This window comes from Sander vitreus, chromosome 3 (assembly GCF_031162955.1).
Source record: "Sander vitreus isolate 19-12246 chromosome 3, sanVit1, whole genome shotgun sequence".
NCBI classification, from domain to species: domain Eukaryota; kingdom Metazoa; phylum Chordata; class Actinopteri; order Perciformes; family Percidae; genus Sander; species Sander vitreus.
In genome coordinates this window covers 473,284-493,882 of record NC_135857.1, presented here as the reverse complement: position 1 = coordinate 493,882, position 20,599 = coordinate 473,284, and the positions used below count along the sequence as shown (strand labels likewise).

Here is a 20,599-nt window from a genome sequence, read left to right as displayed (position 1 = left end):
ATATCTCCAAATATCAATTAGTCCTAATTCTGAAAGCAATAGGTTACATTTTGGTCATTTTTTGGGGGCGAGATTTTCTTATCCCAGTTGAGTCAAGGTTTAGGTTAAGCGTAGTATTAAAGTCACCTGCACATATTAAAGTCCCCTGTGTTTCAGATGCTATCCTTTCAATTACTTGGATATAGAAATGTGGTTCTGAACCAGGAGGTATATAGGCATTATATAGGGTAAGCAAATTTCCATCAACTTTCCCACGAATCATTATGAATCTACCTTCCTTGTCTTTAATAGTAGACATATGTTTGTACGTCACCTTTCCTGAAATTAGTATTACTACGCCCCTAGTGTGTTTGGATCTATTTGAGGAGGAGAAGACATATTTAAACCCCTGTCTTCTGAGTTTTTCATGCTCAGCTTCCTGTGATCACTTTCTTTACGTCTAATGCTGACACAGCCTCACACATTTGTCAACACTTGACAAGCCTTCAGGTCTCCCTCTCAGTTTCTCTCTCACACACACAAACACACACACAAATCAACCTTGTGGAACCATTCATATTTTGCATGACAGCACCCTCAGATAGAAAAAGCAATTTGTGAAATTGACAAGGACCTAGTTCTGTAAGCCTTGTGTCATAAGATTGTTTTGCGGCTTCTCAAGAAAGGAAAGGAGAAAATAAGACGGTACGCATTTCAGCAATACCAACAGTAATATTTATTACGATCACATGAGTAGAGAGAAAGAGAGAAAGGTCACAAAGTACTGTGAAAGAGGTCTATCATTACAAGAGGTTTGTCAAACTAACACTTGTAAAATTAGATTTCAGTCATTTAGAATACAAGGGCATGCAGAGTCAGGAGAAAAGGAAGAAAACAAACAGCAAGAAGGGAAACAAAGATAATCAGAGGATATAGAAGCAGGAACCAGAATGAGAAGGCACATTCACAGACTAAAATCAGTAATTCTGGGGAGATGACAAACTTTGTTTTACTATTAGGATGTAAAGCAACAGGTGTTTTGGTAAAGATAAGAGTACAGAACACTTGGAAGGCCAGGTTGAAAAGATAATTCAAAGAACAAGCTCGAGGCAGGAAGCATTAACCCTTTGAGGACCTGAGGGGACAAAATTGGTACAGCATTCCAAAAATCAATACTTGTTTGGAAAGGCTGTGTACAAACTGCACTTTAGGAGCAGTGAGGATGTAAAAGCCACAATTTAAAAGGTCTGCCATCTTTATACATTTACATATAAATAATATCTTAGTCCTGTGTTTATTCTAATAGAAAAATAAGAGAAGGTGATCACAATATCTGCATTAATCTGCATGTAAAAACATAAAGTGATCTTGTTCAAGCACTCAAAGGGTTACAGAAAACAAAAGAGGGCCATCCTTACACCTGATATCCCAGAAAGGGCCTTAATTACATCCAATCACAGATGCAGAAACAGATTTAAAGAGACAGTATCCTTTTTCTCTTGCTACAGTGATTGTTTGTTAAAGCAGGCTAATGTGCACAAACTTGTGTGATCCCCTAAATAATAGCACATTATTACTACTCAAGACAACAATGTTTCGTTTGGAATGTTAACCTAAAATAGTGTAATCTTACTAAATACTATAGGCTACATTTAATTTACATAGTTGGCAAATCACAACAAGATCAAGGAGTCTTTCATAATAAGAGCTCATATTCCTGTAATAAAAATACACTATTAAATCTGTATGTATACATTTTTTCCTTTGATTAAAAACAACTCGCAATACTGTTATGCATAAAATGATATATTGTATTATGTTCTTGTCAATTTCACAAATTGAAAAGGCAGGCACACTGCAGCAAAAAGCAAGGCAGGAAGGGTAATACTAGTCATAATGTTCTCAGAGAGCCAGACCGTAGAGCCACACATGATAATTCATGCTGTAACATCACAGATAACGATAAAAATAATAATAAAAAAATCTGATTCCTTAAAAAGGAACTTCACAAAAGAAATACTGTCTCTTTAAGAGTACATACATGTCCAGAAACACAATGCAAAGCATGGTGAGGTGCTCAAACTGCTCGGCCTGATACACTTTAACAGGTTAGTGCCAGAGCTCTCCGACAACAAGAACATTGGATAAACAGGGGTGAACGGGAGAGGTGGAGCAGCTGTAACAGAAGTGTAAAAGCTTCTTAGGAATGTATCAATGTTAAACTGGGCACTGTTATCAGCAGCTGCCTAACTGTTTTGCTGCAGCTTCATGAACGGTTTGTTTGAACACGTCTTACTCAGTACAGAGGGGGCCAGTTTCGGTTCGACCATTGTACAGAAACTGAAATAAGGCAACGGGGATGTTTAAATTTAGGATTTCTTCAGGTCAGGAAGAGGAATTATCAGTTCCTTGGATGAAATGATACGCTATACATGTCATTTACTGATAATTAACGGATGTGTTGAAATACTTTAAGCTTAAAAAACGGCCCATGCAGAAAGTTGAATGCATGAGTAAAAAAAGTGTCACAGGCGAAGACTTTGTCAACTTCTACAAGTACAACTTTCTCATCCCACAGAAAAGCCTTCAAAAAGGTTTAAAACATGAAAATCTAAAATGGTTTGAGTTGCAAGGCTTTCACATGACAACAGTTACATGCCGTCTCGGGTTACATTAGGAATTGATCTCGAATGTTTTCTGTGAAACATGAGACATGACATGGAAGGTGATGCTCGATGAATAAATGATGAGCACTGGAGAGAGGCGGAGAGGGAGCACTGACATGACAATACCTGATTATTACCGAAACTGGGTTGACTCCCTTTTAATAAATGACCCAACAACAAGTTTTATGTAAACTTTAACTCCACTTTGATGGACGTGAGGTAGGGGAGAAAAAGCTGACACGCTAGTATGGAAAAATCTCACAACTAGAAGGGCGATTGCAGAACTCCGCCGAGGCCAAATGCCCTATCTTGCAATGTTAACGAAAGTGAAAAATTATTTGTGTATGCGCCCAAAATGTAATGGGTTCTTCCTTGGCCCATGCTACACATTCCACCAAGTTTCATGAAAATCAGGCTAGTAGATTTTCCATAATCCTGCTGACAAAAAGACAAACCAACCGAACCGAAAACATGACCTCCTTGGTAGAGGTAAATCGAGGGCCATTTGATCCAAATAATACAGCATGGTAAGTCTGAAATACTGAAAGGTAATACAATAGCCGACGTACATAAAGTCACAAAAGCTCACACTCAAACACTCTGGCCTGGAAATTTTGCATCCAGTTACGATGCACCCAACATCTCGGCTGCTTTTATGACACAATTCACTGTTGCTCTATTTCAAAATAGCTCGTTTCCTATTTCCTATGCACAGAAACGATTCATTTTCAACTAATCAAAATTAACTTAGCACAAACCAAATGTCAACAGTTAAAAAGGTGAATGATGGCGTACAGATAATGCCTTTGGTAAACTGCAGCCTATTGTGTGAAACCTGTGATTAGAATAAAGAAGAGGATCAGCTCCGTAACAACCTCCTGTACTCGTATTCAATTCAACCTCTCGGTTTGCATTGCACGACACGTCAACAACACACAAGCAGAGTTTGGCCTGTGGAGACAAAAGGTACACTGAAGGGAAGAGCAATGTCTGCCGCTGCAGCGTGGACAAAACAAACAGAGAGCTTATTGAGTCACCCAGACAGCAGCCTGGGACCTCGTCTATGAACTATGACTGCCAACACATCAAAACCAGGCACTCATCATTTATAAATAAATAAGAGATGTGGGCCAGGACCTTTCTGTCATTACAATAATAATATGTGCATGGAGGGAGGCAGGAGGGTGGGGGGATATGGAAGAAAAAAGAGAAGGGAGCAAGGATTCAAATAAATACATAAATAAATATATAAATAAATAAATAAGATGAAAAAAATATGAAATGTAGAATTAAAGATATGATGCATCTAATCTGATATGGTAATCATGTAGTGTTACGTCTGTCTTCAGTATTTGAGCATATTCAATTCAATTAGGACCTCGTTAGTTGCCCTTTGACCCCGTTTGGTGGTCACAAGTGGGCACTGAGGAGGAGAGGCCACTGCTGGCCTGGATATTAATACTGTGTGTGACTGGACAGGCCTCACCAGAGCAATCGCACTAGTTCCTCACCTGTAGCGGGGGGCTGGTGGGCCGAGAGACCCGGCAAATCCAGAGAGCTGTCCGACATCACATGTTTCAGGTCTCCACCCATGTCCGAGAGCTTCATGTCAAGCTGCACTGATAGTGCGTCCTCGGAGTCGTCTTTTCCTACACTGCTCCCCCCGATGGACGGGAGGTCGAGGGATTTGACAGAGGCAGAGTCCTCTTTGGCCTGTTTGAAAGCGGCCACCTTGTCTACCAGAGTCTTTTCCGAAGCCCCGAGTGCTGTGCAGAACTTAGAGGACTGAAAGTCGGCAAAGTCATCTGTGTCACTCTTGAGAGAAGAGAAAGAGCCACCGCCACTCTCCTTAGTATCATTGTAGTCCAGGCCACCCTCCAGGGACAGCTGTTTGAATACGTCATACTTGTCTGAGCTCTGCTGAGGCCGCTGCTGAGTGGAGGTCTCCCCTTGGACCCCCACACTGCTGCTCTCGCCTTTATGCTCCCCACCAGAACTGCCAAACGCCATGAAGTCTGCAAAGTCGTCCTGAGTCGCTGCCACACCTCCTGCTGCTGAAACTTGAACAGCATCAGAGGATGAGCCAAAGAGGGCAAAATCACCAAAATCATCTGCACTTCCCCCGGGTGGTTTGGCTCCACCTGGTAGAAGCACTAGAGAGGGGGGGACAGACACTGAGGGGAATGTGCTGGGTTTTGTATCAGTGGGGGGAGGAACAGGGGGAGCTACAGAAGAGAAAAGGTCCAGGTCGGCCATGTTGAGAGGATTTTTGGGCTGAGAAAGGGACACTGCTGGCTGTTGCTGCTGCTGCTGCTGCTGTGGTAGTTGTTGTAGAGACTGAGAGGTTGGGAAAGCAGAAGGGAAGGCAGGTTGGAAGATCTTGGCCTGGTCTGAAGGGTCTAATGGAGAGATGCTGTCGGCGGTTTTAAAGTCTGTGAAGCCATCATCAGCGCTGACAGACTTGAAATCTGCAAATCCTTCCCCTGCGAACCAAAGAGAACAACTTAAGATCATTCAAAAATATTTATCATGGCAGAGAAACTTAATGGGAAACTGACAGCGGCACCAGCCATGATTCTGTCATTTCACAATCCTACAAGAAAGGAAGCGGATGGGTAAGTTATGGCTTTGTCACGTTGTGAATGTTAAAGGTAACTTCCAGTCTTCTGATTAACAGTGGGCTGCAGAGTGTCCAACCAACAGCACACATCACTGCACAAAAAAAGCTACGTCTTCTACAGACATATAGATCCGCACTACCATGCAATGAACTGTTCACACTGAAACAGAACATGATAAAGCAATTCAGCAACAAAAAAAAATCCATCTTAACATGTTAACGTCTCCTTATGTCTAAAAATCCCTCAACTTTCCAAGTTATAAATGTCTCCCAGTGAAGTAATAGAGGTCCACTTACAGACGTGCTATTACAGCATTTTTGGATCAAATGGATATGAAATTTACACTAGTTACATGTGGCTAGCTTTGTGTGTCCTAGCGAATAATGTAACTGTAAATCATTTTTTTAATCTAAGAATTTTTTTCGGAACAGTCCTGAGGCAACAGGAAACAATTTCCTGAGATGTCAAAATGGTTTGAAGAAGACAGATTTGTCCGTACAATAAAGTTTTACTATTCAAGGGTAAAGATTAGCTAAATGTGTCAGAATATTTGATAAGGTGTATCTAAGTACATATGTGAGCCAATGTTCAATAAAATTAAAGTTTTTTTTTTTAGTTTGCTCATGTTGACTAAGAACAATTGATTCTTATTAGATATGTTGCAAGGATTTTTAGTAGTAACATTACAGTATGTAAAATAAAAATTCAATAGAAACTGAAATTACCAGTTAAGATGGGTGTTTTTTGCAATGACAAAACTCAATATATGCTATAAAAAGAGCAGCAGAAACATTTTTGGAACAGAATTTTATTGTCTCAAATCTTTTGAAACAAGCCGCTGGTTATCACCACAAAGAAAAAAGTCAGAATGCATTCTTGAGTTTCAGCAGTTGTTAATCCACTGTGGTATAATATACAGTGGGGCAAAAAAGTATTTAGTCAGCCACCAATTGTGCAAGTTCTCCCACTTAAAAATATGAGAAAGGCCTGTAATTTTCATCATAGGTACACTTCAACTATGAGAGACAAAATGAGAAAAAAAATCCAGAAAATCACATTGTAGGATTTTTAATGAATTTATTTGCAAATTATGGTAGAAAATAAGTATTTGGTCAATAACAAAAGTTCATCTCAATACTTTGTTATATACCCTTTGTTGGCAATGACAGAGGTCAAACGTTTTCTGTAAGTCTTCACAAGGTTTTCACACACTGTTGCTGGTATTTTGGCCCATTCCTCCATGCAGATCTCCTCTAGAGCAGTGATGTTTTGGGGCTGTCGCTGGGCAACACGGACTTTCAACTCCCTCCAAAGATTTTCTATGGGGTTGAGATCTGGAGACTGGCTAGGCCACTCCAGGACCTTGAAATGCTTCTTCTGAAGCCACTCCTTCGTTGCCCGGGCGGTGTGTTTGGGATCATTGTCATGCTGAAAGACCCAGCCACGTTTCATCTGATGGAAGGAGGTGTTCACTCAAAATCTCACGATACATGGCCCCATTCATTCATTTCCTTTACATGGATCAGTCGTCCTGGTCCCTTTGCAGAAAAACAGCCCCAAAGCATGATGTTTCCACCCCCATGCTTTACAGTAGGTATGGTGTTCTTTGGATGCAACTCAGCATTCTTTCCCCTCCAAACACAACGAGTTGAGTTTTTACCAAAAAGTTCTATTTTGGTTTCATCTGACCATATAACATTCTCCCAATCCTCTTCTGGATCATCCAAATGCTCTCTAGCAAACTCCAGAAGGGCCTGGACATGTACTGGCTTAAGCAGGGGGACACGTCTAGCACTGCAGGATTTGAGTCCCTGGCGGCGTAGTGTGTTACTGATGGTAGCCTTTGTTACTTTGGTCCCAGCTCTGCAGGTCATTCACTAGGTAGGTATGGTAGGTGTGGTTCTGGGATTTTTGCTCACCGTTCTTGTGATCATTTTGACCTCACGGGGTGAGATCTTGTGTGGAGCCCCGGATCGAGGGGGATTATTAGTGGTCTTGTATGTCTTCCATTTTCTTATAATTGCTCCCACAGTTGATTTCTTCACACCAAGCTGCTTACCTATTGCAGATTCAGTCTTCCCAGCCTGGTGCAGGTCTACAATTTTTTTTCTAGTGTCCTTTGACAGCTCTTTGGTTTTGGACATAGTGGAGTTTGGAGTGTGACTGTTTGAGGTTGTGGACAGGTGTCTTTTATACTGATAACAAGTTCAAACAGGTGCCATTAATACAGGTAACGAGTGGAGGACAGAGGAGCCTCTTAAAGAAGACGTTACAGGTCTGTGAGAGCCAGAAATTTTGCTTTAGGTGACCAAATACTTATTTTCCAGAGGAATTTGCAAATAAATTCATTAAAAATCCTACAATGTGATTTTCTGGATTTTTTCCCCTCATTTTGTCTCTCATAGTTGAAGTGTACCTATGATGAAAATTACAGGCCTGTCTCATCTTTTTAAGTGGGAGAACTTGCACAATTGGTGGCTGACTAAATACTTTTTGCCCCACTGTATGCATGGACGGAAACAGAGAATCTGTTCACACTGCTGGTGTACGGTGGAAAAGAGATAACGAATGGGCTCATTAAGGAGATGGAGCCTGACAATGCCAAGGAAAGGTCACCGCAAAGCATGACTTACTGGTGTTGTAAGAGCTGTCCCCATCGGAAACTGTTCTAATGAAACAGGGATGGGAAACACACTGGTATCAACACTGCAGGCTTGCAAAACAAGATACAGTGTAAAAAATGGCATTAAAGTATGGCTTTGTAGTGACCTGACAACTTTACCCAAGTTATAATACAATGTTTAATTAAAGGGAATCTCACACTAGGAACCATCTCAGAGCCCAATCAGTCCTCTTTGTCAATTGGAAAGAGCCAAAGACATTTGTCTCAGGAATACCAAGAAATGTATTTAAAAAAAACAAGAGATTTGGTAATATGTATGTTTTTAAGAGACAGAAATAGACTTGAATGTGTAAGAAAGGGTGGCTAAGTTTCTTACCGACTGGTTTCTTGTCAGCAGGTTGCTCAAGCTGTCTGAACACACTGTATTTGTCTCCAGTATCTGGATCACAACAAATAAAGAAGAATGGGTAAAGTATGAACAGAAAATACAACACAGGTAGGCAGGTGTTGCCTTCATGCCACTGAGTTCATAAGAAGTGCCCTCATTTAAGCTCTTTTGGAAATCATTTCCTCTGCATTACAATTTAAGTAAGGTTAAATTTGCAGTAGGAAACATTCAGGGATCATCTGTCATGGTGAAATGTATGGAAAACCATATGAAAGATGAGACATTATCTGTGTTGCTAAGGTGGTGTAAACATCTGAAGATCATATTTGTATCCCTCTCTAACCTACTTTATCTTTTCGTCCCAGGTTTTACCTGGATGGGGCATTTAATGGAGAGTACACAATGTTCCTAACACCCCATGTGAGGTATTGAAGGTACCTGAGGCAGGAGGTAGAGGCTCTGCAGGCTGATCCACAGACAGCTGCTTGAAGACAGCGTACTTATCAGAGGATGTAACGGAGGCAGACGAGGAACCAGACACTGGAGTCAGCATGGCAGGCGCACTGCAGGGACACAATAGCTGTAGTCAGAAATCAGGAAGAGTGAGGTTCAATAGTAGAGTCTAATCCTCATAAGCTGATAGAACATTTGCCCTGGGCTCAAAAAGTTTGGTGAATGTTTGTTAAAAGTTTTCTCATTCTTGGTAGTACTTATCATTATGGTGACGATGACGGAAGCTTAGGGTACTTCTATCTATAACTTTGCTTTATTCACACAAATACTGAACAAAGACTAATTCACACATAAAGAGTGCTATAAAGGTGGGTCATATCAGTATTTGTCTACTGTCATATACTGTTAGTTTTTACTGATCAATGCAGTCTGTCAATGTTTGCCATTGTGCTGCTGATTTTAAGAAATATCTTTTTGACATATTGAACATCTGTGCGGTTTCTTTCAACACTGCTCCTCTAACGTTGGCACAGATGGCTGGGCCTCCCTGAAGTTATGTTCAGTCCAATAAAAACCAGCTCTGTTGCAGTGCTTTTGGTTTTTAAAAACCTTTCCAAGTATTTTTTATGGTTAGAAATTACTACTTGTACCTAGCTTTAAATAAAGTGGAAATTAAAAGAAACACTTTTTAGGAAATTTTAGGAAATTTGCTTTTTTGCTTTCGTATCCAGAGTTAGAAGAGAAGATTAATACCACTTTCATGTCTGTTCATTAAATGTGAAGCTACAGTCAGCAGTGCGTTAGCTTAGCTTAGAAAAAGACTGGAAACGGGAAAACTGCAATAAAAACAAAAACAAAAGCAGCCTACCAGCAGCTCTAAAGCTCACTGATTAAGATTTTATATCATGTTTGTTAAACAAAAATGCCATTTTACTGGTCGGTTATGTTGCCAGGCAACCTCGAAAAAGTTACAGCCATGAAATAGTTTGGCACATAACCCCCTGTAAAACCACAAATTAGTGTTTTGAGGACAAGTTGGTGTGGACCGGTAGTCAAAACTATCTCTTTAAGCAAATGTTGTATCAGTATAAAAACTTAATGCAGAGAGATATAACGGTATAAGATTTATTGCCAAAAAGCATTGTTACCACAGAGAAATAATCTACCAAACACAAATTTCCTTACTTTTTGTGTTAAGTTTATGTATTACCAACAAATGAAATGATGACCATTCGTTTTGCATTCCAATGCCACTGTGAGATACAAGAAACCAAGCTGAACATGTATAAAAATCTTACTTTACATTGAAAAAGTAGCTGATCTGATGACAGAATCAAGCATTAAGCAAAATCATTAAGCTCACTTTCTAGTGAATATAAATGTCCTCAAAGCCCTTTCTCTGCAACACATCTGACAGAAAGTTATGCCTGCCAGTTCAAGCTAGCAAACCAAAATGAGCTTTACAGCTTCTGATTTAATTAGACAACGATCTCAGACTGTAGGGAATTCTTTTTACATTGCTGAAACAGTCAAGAGTGCATGTTTTCATGAGAGATAGGAGGAATTATAAAACGCCTATGCCACTTAGATGTGAGATACTTTAGTTCTGTTTTTTCTATGTCCTTCAACGGATAATTGCCTTTTTTAGCTTCCTCTCCATGAACGGGATGGTCTCGCCACATGGGCTTGGAGAGTAATTTAAAAAAATGAAATTAATTAATTAAGAGATGACCCAAACTCATTGTTATTCTAGGGAGGTTATTACGAGATATTAAGACAGTGTGCCTGACTGTTATGTTATTATGGAGAATAGCTCAGTTATAATCAACCAACGAGGGATGAATATTAGACCCTCATCACTGCAAACATTTAAATTTTTTCAACTACGTAGAGTGCAAAAGAAGACAGACATAATGAGGAACACTGAAGATATACATTTCTTGTAATGTAAACTCAGCATTAGGTTCATATCATACAGTGAAAAACCCCACCTACAACGTTGAGCTTTTTAAAGCATTGCTAATTATGTAAGCTATAATTAATATAGCATTTTACAATATCTAAATTGAAAAATACTTAATAATTTAGGCCTACTCAGTGTCACCACTGCACTCACAGCCATTACCTGTTTTGGTGCTGAGGTGTGATGGTGGCGGGGAAACTTCCACCTGACTCCCCCTGGAACTCAGTGAAGGCCTGGTCTCCTGCTCCTGCCTTTGGAGCCTCCTGGAAGTCCTGGAAGTCATCGTCATCGGCTTTGCTCCCCTAAGTCGAAAACATTTAAGTGAGTCAGATGCGAATTATGATCAACTAAAGCAGGGGTTTTCAAATTGGGTGAATGTGAGCCTCCCCTTAGAGTAGGTAAGGACAGCCGAGCCCCCCCCTTCCCCAAAATCCTGTCCCCCTGCCCTAACCCACACACGCCTCTGCAGTAAATGCCATCTTTTGTGTTCCAGACAATGATGAGTTTCAATAACAACTGATAAAATGTAAAAAAAATTTAATATTGTAATTGAAGACATTTTATTTCCACAACTTCTTTTTAAAGTGCATTCATAAACGATTCTTTGCAACAGCAAATCATTTCCAACTTCTGCAGGCCTAATTGAGGCTACTTTTAAAATCACTGAACATCAGTAGGCCTATCCACAAGTCAACAAAACATGCTTAACATGTGGAATCGGCGCCAAAGCTACCGCTGACGACACCCGACGGCTGAAATCAGCGCGGTGTGTCTGGGCCTTAAGTGCACATTCGAAGGAGATGCACATTGTCTCTAACAAAATCAGCACAATGGATAGCTCTCTGATCAATGAACGACAATGCGCCATTCATGTCATTTGGACTACAAGAGCGGCATCAACCCTATGGCCCAACCAATTTATGCATTCAAGACAACACAACTTTGAGTTTTAATTTAATTGTCCACAGTGGCGATTTTAGACCCATTTTATGAGCTGAGATGAAATTTCATCTCAGCCCCCTTAAAAATGATAATCATTTTAGTGCTTCAAGTTAGAACTTGCAAACTTGTCAGTGACAGAGTGCAAATAATTACAGGTTCAAAAAAACAGGTTTAATATCCTGTGTCTCTGGCTCGATGGTGTTTTTTGCCTCCAACGGCGCCTTCCAGGCAGCTAACCCTAACCCTAAACATAACCACTGCTGCGCTGCCTGGGAGGAGACGTTGGGGGCAAAAAAGACCGTGTCGCTGTCGCCAATGCTATGCACCTGTAACCCTGTCATGGAAAGTTTTATTTATTTATTATTTACACAAGATATATGATTTCATTTGATTCTGGTAGTCAATAAAGAGACTTTCAGAGTTTTTATATGTTCAATATTTTGCATTTATGTATATATAATAATGTGCGAACAGTGAGGCCGTGCTTTTGATGCGCAGAGGTGTTGGATGCGGGGCTGCACTGCAGAGAGAAATAAACGCAAGTCGTCCTCCACCTGCAGACTTGATCTGTATTTGTTTTTAATCAGGGTCAGTGCGGAAAACCCACACTCACACAAGTAGGTGGTGGTGAAGGGGATTAGGACTTTGATAGCCTTAGTGGAGATCTGGGGGAACTCGCTCTCCACAGACAACCAGAAACGCATGATCGGCATTTCTCCCAGTCTCTGCTTCAAGTCCATATTCAAGCTGAGCTCGACCAAGGCCTCCTCCTCCTGCAGGCTCAGTCCATCACTGGGTGTGGCGAGGAAAGCAAATCACATAGCCTGGTGAGGACTTTGCCCCGAGAGAGCCACCTGACCTCAGAGTGAAGGAGCAGCTGCTGGAAGTGAGCGCCCATCTCATTGCCGAGGATTGAGAACAGACGGCCTGGATAATGCAGTGCTTCCAGACAGCCGGCAGGGGCAACAACCCATGTGATCCTTTGGCGCCCCCCAGGGGAGGTGCGCCTCACCTATTGAAAACCGCTGAACTAAAGGATAATACAGAACTAAAGGCATGGCAGTGTTACCTGTGCAGGAGGGAAACTGGCGATGAAGTTAGTGTTTGTGGGTGCTTGAGTTGCGGGTGTCATGGCCATGACTGGTGGTGCTGCTGTGGCCATGGCCATTGAAACCGGGGGCTTGGTCATCATGGGCTGCTGGTGCATGACTGGGGCCATGGCCATAGCCAGGGCCGGCAGGTTGGGCACTGGTGGAGAAGGGAACTGATTGAGGATTTCCACATTCATTGCTGGGAGGCCACTCTGAAACAAGGCAAAAAGGATTTAAAGGACTCATGATATTTTAAGTTTTTCTTATTGTCAATCCAATTAAAAGACCAAGACCAAAAATGAATGCTAAATCGTATCGATTACTGAGCTATAAAGCTCAATTGGCAACACTGGATCTTCAGCACGTTCCCTCGTTCACTACCGAGCCTGTTTGCAACCGGTGGGCTACATACAACGTGATCTTCACCTGTTCAACTTACTTAACCAGATAGTATGCGACCGTCCTGCTATTTTTACAGACGTGAACTAACCACAGACAGTTGCGCTGTGCATGGACTCACGGCGGGGCACTGCTGAGAATGAATAGGGAAAACACTGGAATGGATATTTGGTGCCATTTTAAACAAACGGGAAACACTGATGTATGAAACTGCCAATTAAATTCATTTAGTTATTAATCAAAGGTGCAGGAACGCCGTTCCGGATTGTTTGGGCCCACTTTAACCCCTGCTGATGATCCAGAAGCTCTGCTCAAAACCTTCATGCTTTTTATATTTCCACATTCCCTCAGATACAAAATAATTTTCCTTTGCAATCACAGACTCGATAAGCACATCAATGAAAGCCCACAAGCCAAACTGGAACACTACAAACATTAAGAACTCATCAAAAGCAAAGTGAAGGTACTTAAGTAAAGAGAGAGTATAATTGCATTCACACGCACACATGTCCCTACATTTTCTTTCTCCCTGTTGCCTCCCCATTTCATATGCTCATACTTCCACACACAACGACCCAGCTCCACATACCTCAAGGAGTAACTAATAGATTTTTTGTTTGTTTTGTTTTTTATTCTTTATTCCATGGCATGTACCTGGCATTCGCTTACAGGCAAAAAGAATAAAAGTTATAGATCACCTAATCATATTGAAAGCAGACATATGCCTTTTACAACAAACATACCTAAATAACTCTGAAGAACAAATCCTAAATTCCCACAATACAACCTAGTCTTTTTAGATACTTACCCTACAACAATAAACAAAGAGGTGTATCTATTCTAATTCATGAACAAATACATTTTACTCTAAAAAGCTAAATATTGAACCTACAGGAAAGATGCATCATAAAACATGCCTCAATCTACAATAAAGTGTTTAGAATTGCAAAGATATATGGCCCAAACAATAATGACATTATCATTCTCTGAACTCTTACACAAATGCCAAACAATAAAGCACCTGCACCAGATGTATTCCCTTTTGAATTCCATCTTTAATCCACAGTGACCAAACCAGTTTAATCAAGTGACGACACTACACTAACAACTTCAGAAGACTCTTAACTTGAAACATCTCACAAAGTTACAAAACAAAGACAAATATAGTTCACTAGACGCAAAGAAAGCATTTGATAAAGTACTAGATATAAAGAACTGTGGCTTTGGTGTTGGATAATTGTTAATTCACTGGATAAAAAACACTATATAATACACCCATGTCACTACAAAACTAAAAAAATATATACTGTATTTATATGCAGATGATACCTTACTTTACTTTCAAGATCAAAAAAACTCCCTGTAGGCTGTTAATCAATCTCATAAACTTTCAGATTACACCATAAATGGGATCAAACCAACCATACTTCCTATCTCAGAAGATTCACGGAATCCTGCAACCACATACTATTTGTTCACCTCTGCTAAAATCATATATTTGGGCATTAACATGTCACCCAAACTGTCACAGTTAACTCATCTCAATTTCACCCCACAATAAGAAAATTGTGACAATGATTTCAAACAATTTTAAACTACCTATTTCAAGAAAACTTCATCTAATTATAATAACCTGATCCAGAGGTATAGGGTCAGAGGGGGAAATGGCCTCCAGTACTTACAATTAAAAACAGTTATTAAAAACTAAATCAATATAATGGATAATCCACTCCAGCTGCCCTGACTAGTAGAAGAGATCATGACATTTTCTACAACTACCAAAACATTTTCTAACTTATATAAATGAATTTCCTATACAGATGAGTGCTAAATGGGAAAGAGTCTGACAACAAACTCTGGACACAGGTCTGCAACAATACATCTGAAATTTAAAAGAGCACAAATCTACAACTAATCCAGTACACAATTCTCCATAGGACACACACCACTCAATACAAAAATGCAACAAATGGACCTCACCAACAGATTCATGTTCACATTGCACCCTGGGCACCGCAGACGACTACCTCCACTCTTTATGGCTCTGTCCACAACTACAGCACTTTTGGTTTAAGGTAACACAGAAGATGTCCTCAATCTTGGGTTGCTGCATTCCTCCCCTCCCTTCCATCTCCACTTATTGTGCATAATTGGTGATTTATCCTCAGTTAAACTTCCAACAAAAAAAACTTACTAGTTGGCCTAGCTATCGCCAAGAAGACCATTCTTATAAAATGGAAATACAAACAAAAAACATCCATCACTGGTCAAAAACTTCTCACAGAACACATACTGTAACTGTAAAAAATAACTGCCTCTTTAAGAAAGCAAAATCACTTTTTTTTTTGCGACTGCCACTAAGCCAGCAACACCTCCATATTCACACCTGCTCATACATACACATAACTTGTCAAATAAAAAATAGGTTGATCAATTGAATCATTAGAGGTGTCACGGCACAGTGGCTACTGTGAACCTCTTTCAATAGATGCCATGGTGTATTCACGAAAATAGGAAAAAAGCAGATGTTTGCATATAAATTATTCAACAACAGTCAAGTTCCTTTTAAACAGATGTCACTAGTAGACTAAAAACTGTTCCCCTCACAAGAGAATGCAACTTGTTGTGCTTGTGTTTTAAAGCTCTTGAAGATTTACATTGCCAAAGGTGTCTTATTATTCCTCGCATGGAAGCAGTAGCATGCAGTGATTCGTGAGCTGCCTGCAGATTTGCATCCTCCCAGGGGTGGTGGTGACGGGCCCAGGCTAAGGATGATAAGAAACCTCCTGCCAAACCCGGCTGATGGGGACTCAGCCATATATTTGGCTTACAATGCTTCACAAGCCCTGGGCTGATTCACAGCGCTGCCTCCTTCTCCCCACTTCTAGCTAACCTGTCTAGTTTCAGTGTGGATTTTATGGCGAGGCTCTGTGGAAGCCATTAGGGATGATTAGTGAAGTCGGGGATAATTTGTTTTGACTCCAATGTTTACCTGTGCCACACCAATTAGGGCAAGTACAGTGTAGAGCTCCTCCTTGGTCAGCATGCCAGGTGTTGTGCGGTTGGCTGAAGCCCAGATTTGCCCCAGGGCTTCCCTGGGAAGACCTGATGACATTAGTATATGGCAGAGCTTGGCTGTGTCTATCCCTGCCGGAGTCATGGTGAATTCAAGAACCTTCTTGAACATTTCTAAAGAAATAAAAAACAGAAAGAAAGGAAAATATTCATGTTTGCTTGAAATGGACAGGTTAACAACAATATTCTCAATTAAATTGGAGATTTAGAGTTTAATTTCGTTTTACAAAACACATTATGCCAGCTATATTCATGTATAAATGTTTACCTGGGATGTGGCTGTCATTGTAAACCCAGGCTGGCAGCATGGGCTGAATGTGCTCTTGTTGAGGGTACACGCCAACACCTGCGCACGCAGACACACACACACACACACACACACACACACACAGTTGTTACTGCAAAAGCTTTTCCCAGCCTCTCGGCAGCTGAGCCCTGCCTTTATTCAACTCAACAAAATCATACACCTGATGTCTGGAAGGCTTGGTGCAGATGTAATGCTCTCCTGCACTGAATCACAAGCGTCCTGCCACGTCAGACATCTATAAATCAGTCTGTGAGCCATTTCTAGCTTGAAGGAGAAGGGGGGCAGGAGAGAGGAGACTGCTCGTAGGAAAAATAATTAAAACTCTAATTTAACCGTTGACATTGACCTAAATAAACAGTTTGTTTTTGCAAATAGAGTAACAAACATTTAAAAAAAGAAAGTCAGTCCCTAACAAGGCATATTTTTGAGTCTGCAAGGCACTCAGGCAGCCACTTAGCACATAATACTCATCAGTAATGGACAGTTAAATGAATATTTTTCCAAATGTCCCCGGACTCCATGATGAGCCTCTATATTTCCCTCGATGACACAGAGGACACGGACACAGACACAGACACAGACAAACAAATAACAGCACAAAGCAGTATCCAAGTGGCATGCACAATCAGCCTCTGATTATGTTTGGGCCCCACTGGCACCTGCCAATCCATGCGCATCCCTGTTAAACCAAAGCAGTCAGCATGCACCAGAGGTCGTTCTCTGAGAGGGTGTTACGCAGCGAGGGAAGGAACAGCAGCTTATTGACACCTCAGGACCTCAACAGACACAGTCCATTTCCACAATGCGTGTGCAGAGAGCGCCACCATGAGAAGGCCTCTCCAACGAGATTTGGCCTCTAGTGACAGGGGTATAAAGCAGGCAGAAATAAGAGAAGAGACTTGGCTTAGGAGAAGATGTAAAGACACTGGGAAGGATACCTCAAAGGCACCACCACTCCATAATAATCTCAGAGGTGAAGACAATCTCAGCAGGATTTTATATTAGAGTACATAGGCTACAATAGTATGAGGACCAGTCCATAATCTGGTATAAACCAATTAAGACTCAGAGAGATAGAATAGATTAAGCTGTGGGGCAGAATTTATTTGTCAGGGTTAGAAAGAGTGAAAGTATTTCTCCAGGACAGAAAGAAAACTACTGCCTTGATTGTGTGCAGCAAAGCAAAGAAGAGAAAAGCAGCTATGGAGTCAAATAAACAGGCACTTCTCTCACCACTGTCACTACTGGTTTGAGGAGACGAGTCAGCAGCTGATGGGGGGAAGCTGGGTGCTGACACCGGGACCTCAGGTAGCTTTTCTGCGACGAAGACAGAATTCAAGTCCTCAGGGGCAGCAGCCCAGTTCCTCGCTTTAGTGCTGGAGTGAAACTGGGCTGAAACTTTGGTTCTAGGGCCCATTGCAGCCAAACTCTGCTTGGATTTAAAGCTAACCTGTGCCATCGTATCAGCAGTAAGATCGCATGAGGAGAATAGCTTCTCTTCCAGGGACGGGCCTAGAGGGGTGAATGAGGAAGAGGTTTCTTGATAACACACACTGGCTATACACAGCAGCTAAAGTTTCCCTTTTTCTCTGAAGCCAAATTGACAGTTATACTTTTTACTATAAGGGGATTAGGGTGATATTTACTAAGCATTTGTAGCCCTTTTGTAGGCACTCAAAAGTCAATTTCAGTTTTCCCTATTTATTAAAGAACCACACCGAGGTAAAATGGGAGAAAAGCAGCAATTAAAATTGTGTGTTTGGTCTCGTAATATGTTTTTAAAGACGTTACTATTCAGCGGCACAAAATATGGGACCCTGTGTGTATGTATCACTGCAGCAGAGGAAATTGCATCTAAAATGTAACATCTGGGAAAACAGATTTCTTGATTTTCCTGACTTTAAGCACGTCCAGTCCAGTGTAATATCATTAAAGCAGCACGTTACACCTAATGAGTAATCTCTAAAATTATTATTTTATCTGTTTACAGAAATAATCATCAAATGGGTTGAAAGTTTTACAAAAAAATCTTTACCACAACAATTGTTTTACAACCCATTCAGTCACTGATCTTTTTGTTGAGCTGACAATATCTATAACATCAATGGCTATTTAACAAACATTTCCTCACATACAGCCTTCCTCTTGTTGTATGAATACATGCTTGTAGTTCTAAAGGTGTCTTCTCTTCAACCACTACAAATGACAACTATCCAGCAGCAGGGAAAAACTTTTTCCAGTGCTCTGTGCGCAGTGCACTGCAGTCCAGACATGCATACTAGCTGAAAAACGGCCTGTCACCAGATCTTATTTTGTGTTACTTTATGAAAATCAAATGAACTGCAGCTGGGCTCACAGTAGCCTTAGTAAATACCCTACTAAATGGAAAAAATGCGGCGATGCAACTGACTAATTTTACGACAGGCTTAGTGAATTTCCCTCTTAGTGTTTTTATATCTTTGTTTATATATGTATTTTCTGCTCTATACGTTCTACATGTTACAATCCTCCCTGCACATACTCTAGTGTATTAATCCTGCATTTTCACAGTTCTTTTTTTTTTTAGAACCAATTAACAATGTCTAATTTTTTATGCAATCCGCAATTTCGATTCTATATGATTTTTTTCCACATCAAGCTGCATATTCCTAAAGCCTCTATCCTCTTATGTCAGAGGGAAGCGATCCCGAGACTAATCTAATCTGCTTATTCCAGATGCTTAACAACTACGTCAGAAATGTCTCAGATTTTGATCAAAATGCAAATGATGATCTTCTCTGGACAGATCATTCATAGTCTAGAGACAGAGAGCTGTCACAGAGCAGCTGCTCATCCAAGGGACTAGATGGCAGATGACACATGAGTGTGACGGTCTTCTATCAAACCACCAACGGATTCAGTTTCAATGATGGATTCAGCTACTATATTGTTAAAACCTACTGAGAAACATTCTCACTTTCTAATGATGACGCAAGGTGAGTTTCTAATTGATTCTGCATACTTGTTTGCTTAGTTTGAAGTGTCTGGTAGCTTTAAAGGTTTAGGTAATGAGGCCAGGCCATCTGCTGCATGCTCTTACACTGTAACACAGGCCAAAACCAACCCAAGATCCAGACATGCCAGTGAAAATATTCAGCATCAGCATAAAAAGCAGCACTACAAGTAAAAATAAATCCTCTGGATTCATTCATCAACGTGTAAATGATTTGAGTATGAACTATGAGGATGGGAGGGAAGGTGTCAACAAAGCAAAAGGAGTTACCTTGAAATGTAGAGTGGGTGCTGGTGTTGACAGCAGAGTGTTGGGTGACAGTGGGAACGGACACAGAGGCAGGGAGGGACTGAGGGAGGGAGGAGGAAGAGGAGGAGGAGGACAGACCTGCCTTCAGGGAAGGGGATGAAGGTTGGACTTGGGTCTGAGAGGAGAGGTGGAAGTTGGAGGCAGGGAAATCATTGAGAGGACCCTGAACAAAGTCACTAAACTCGTCATCGTCCTGAGAAAAACTTGTCTTGGGGGCAGAGGACAAAGGCTGGCTGAGGGCCTGAGAGGAGAGGCCGAAGGTGGAGGAAGTGGAGGCGGTCGGAGGGAAGGAGGCGGGGGCGTCTACAGGCCCCTGAAAGTCACTAAACTCATCATTGTCCTCGGACAAATCTGGGGTAAGGGAGTGAGTGGTGACAGACAGGTGTGGTGGCGATGAGTCTGCAAAAATGAAGAAATAATGATGATGGCACAACACATGACACACATTACAATGAAGAATGAATGATGGGCTGCACATTGCAAGAGTGAGAGAAAGACTACTTTGAGCAAGACCAGAAATTGTGGAACTGCAAATTCAACCAAAATCTTGACATGCAGCATTTAATTAATATTAGATTAAATATGCTATTCAGCTCAACTACTTATTCTCAATTTTTAGAACTGCAACATTTGTACAGAATACTGTCTGACCTATAGATTGGGACCTTTCCACTGGATCACAAGATAAATATGAGGAGTATTGAGATGATTAATGAGATAAGAAAGAAGTAAAAACATTGAACTTGTATGTAAATGTATGTTCTTTTTTTTCTGACTTGTCTCGAATCTTT

At 40.9% G+C, this 20,599-nt stretch overlaps 1 protein-coding gene across 6 annotated transcripts in view; it reads right to left on the bottom strand.

The window, feature by feature from the left end:
* synrg (synergin, gamma) overlaps positions 1-20,599 on the bottom strand; it is a 53,059-nt gene that overhangs the window by 22,268 nt on the left and 10,192 nt on the right. For 3 of the 6 annotated variants that reach the window (XM_078245382.1, XM_078245388.1, XM_078245396.1), the window contains exons 7-15: positions 19,770-20,207; positions 17,741-18,019; positions 16,469-16,546; positions 16,118-16,314; positions 12,705-12,938; positions 10,856-10,995; positions 8,716-8,840; positions 8,266-8,328; positions 4,157-5,128 (exon numbers count right to left, since the gene is read on the bottom strand). In XM_078245382.1, coding sequence (XP_078101508.1) covers positions 4,157-5,128; positions 8,266-8,328; positions 8,716-8,840; positions 10,856-10,995; positions 12,705-12,938; positions 16,118-16,314; positions 16,469-16,546; positions 17,741-18,019; positions 19,770-20,207 — 2,526 coding nt within the window. The remainder of the gene's footprint in view (positions 1-4,156; positions 5,129-8,265; positions 8,329-8,715; positions 8,841-10,855; positions 10,996-12,704; positions 12,939-16,117; positions 16,315-16,468; positions 16,547-17,740; positions 18,020-19,769; positions 20,208-20,599) is intronic. The other 3 variants (XM_078245416.1, XM_078245426.1, XM_078245405.1) reach the window with 2 other exon arrangements.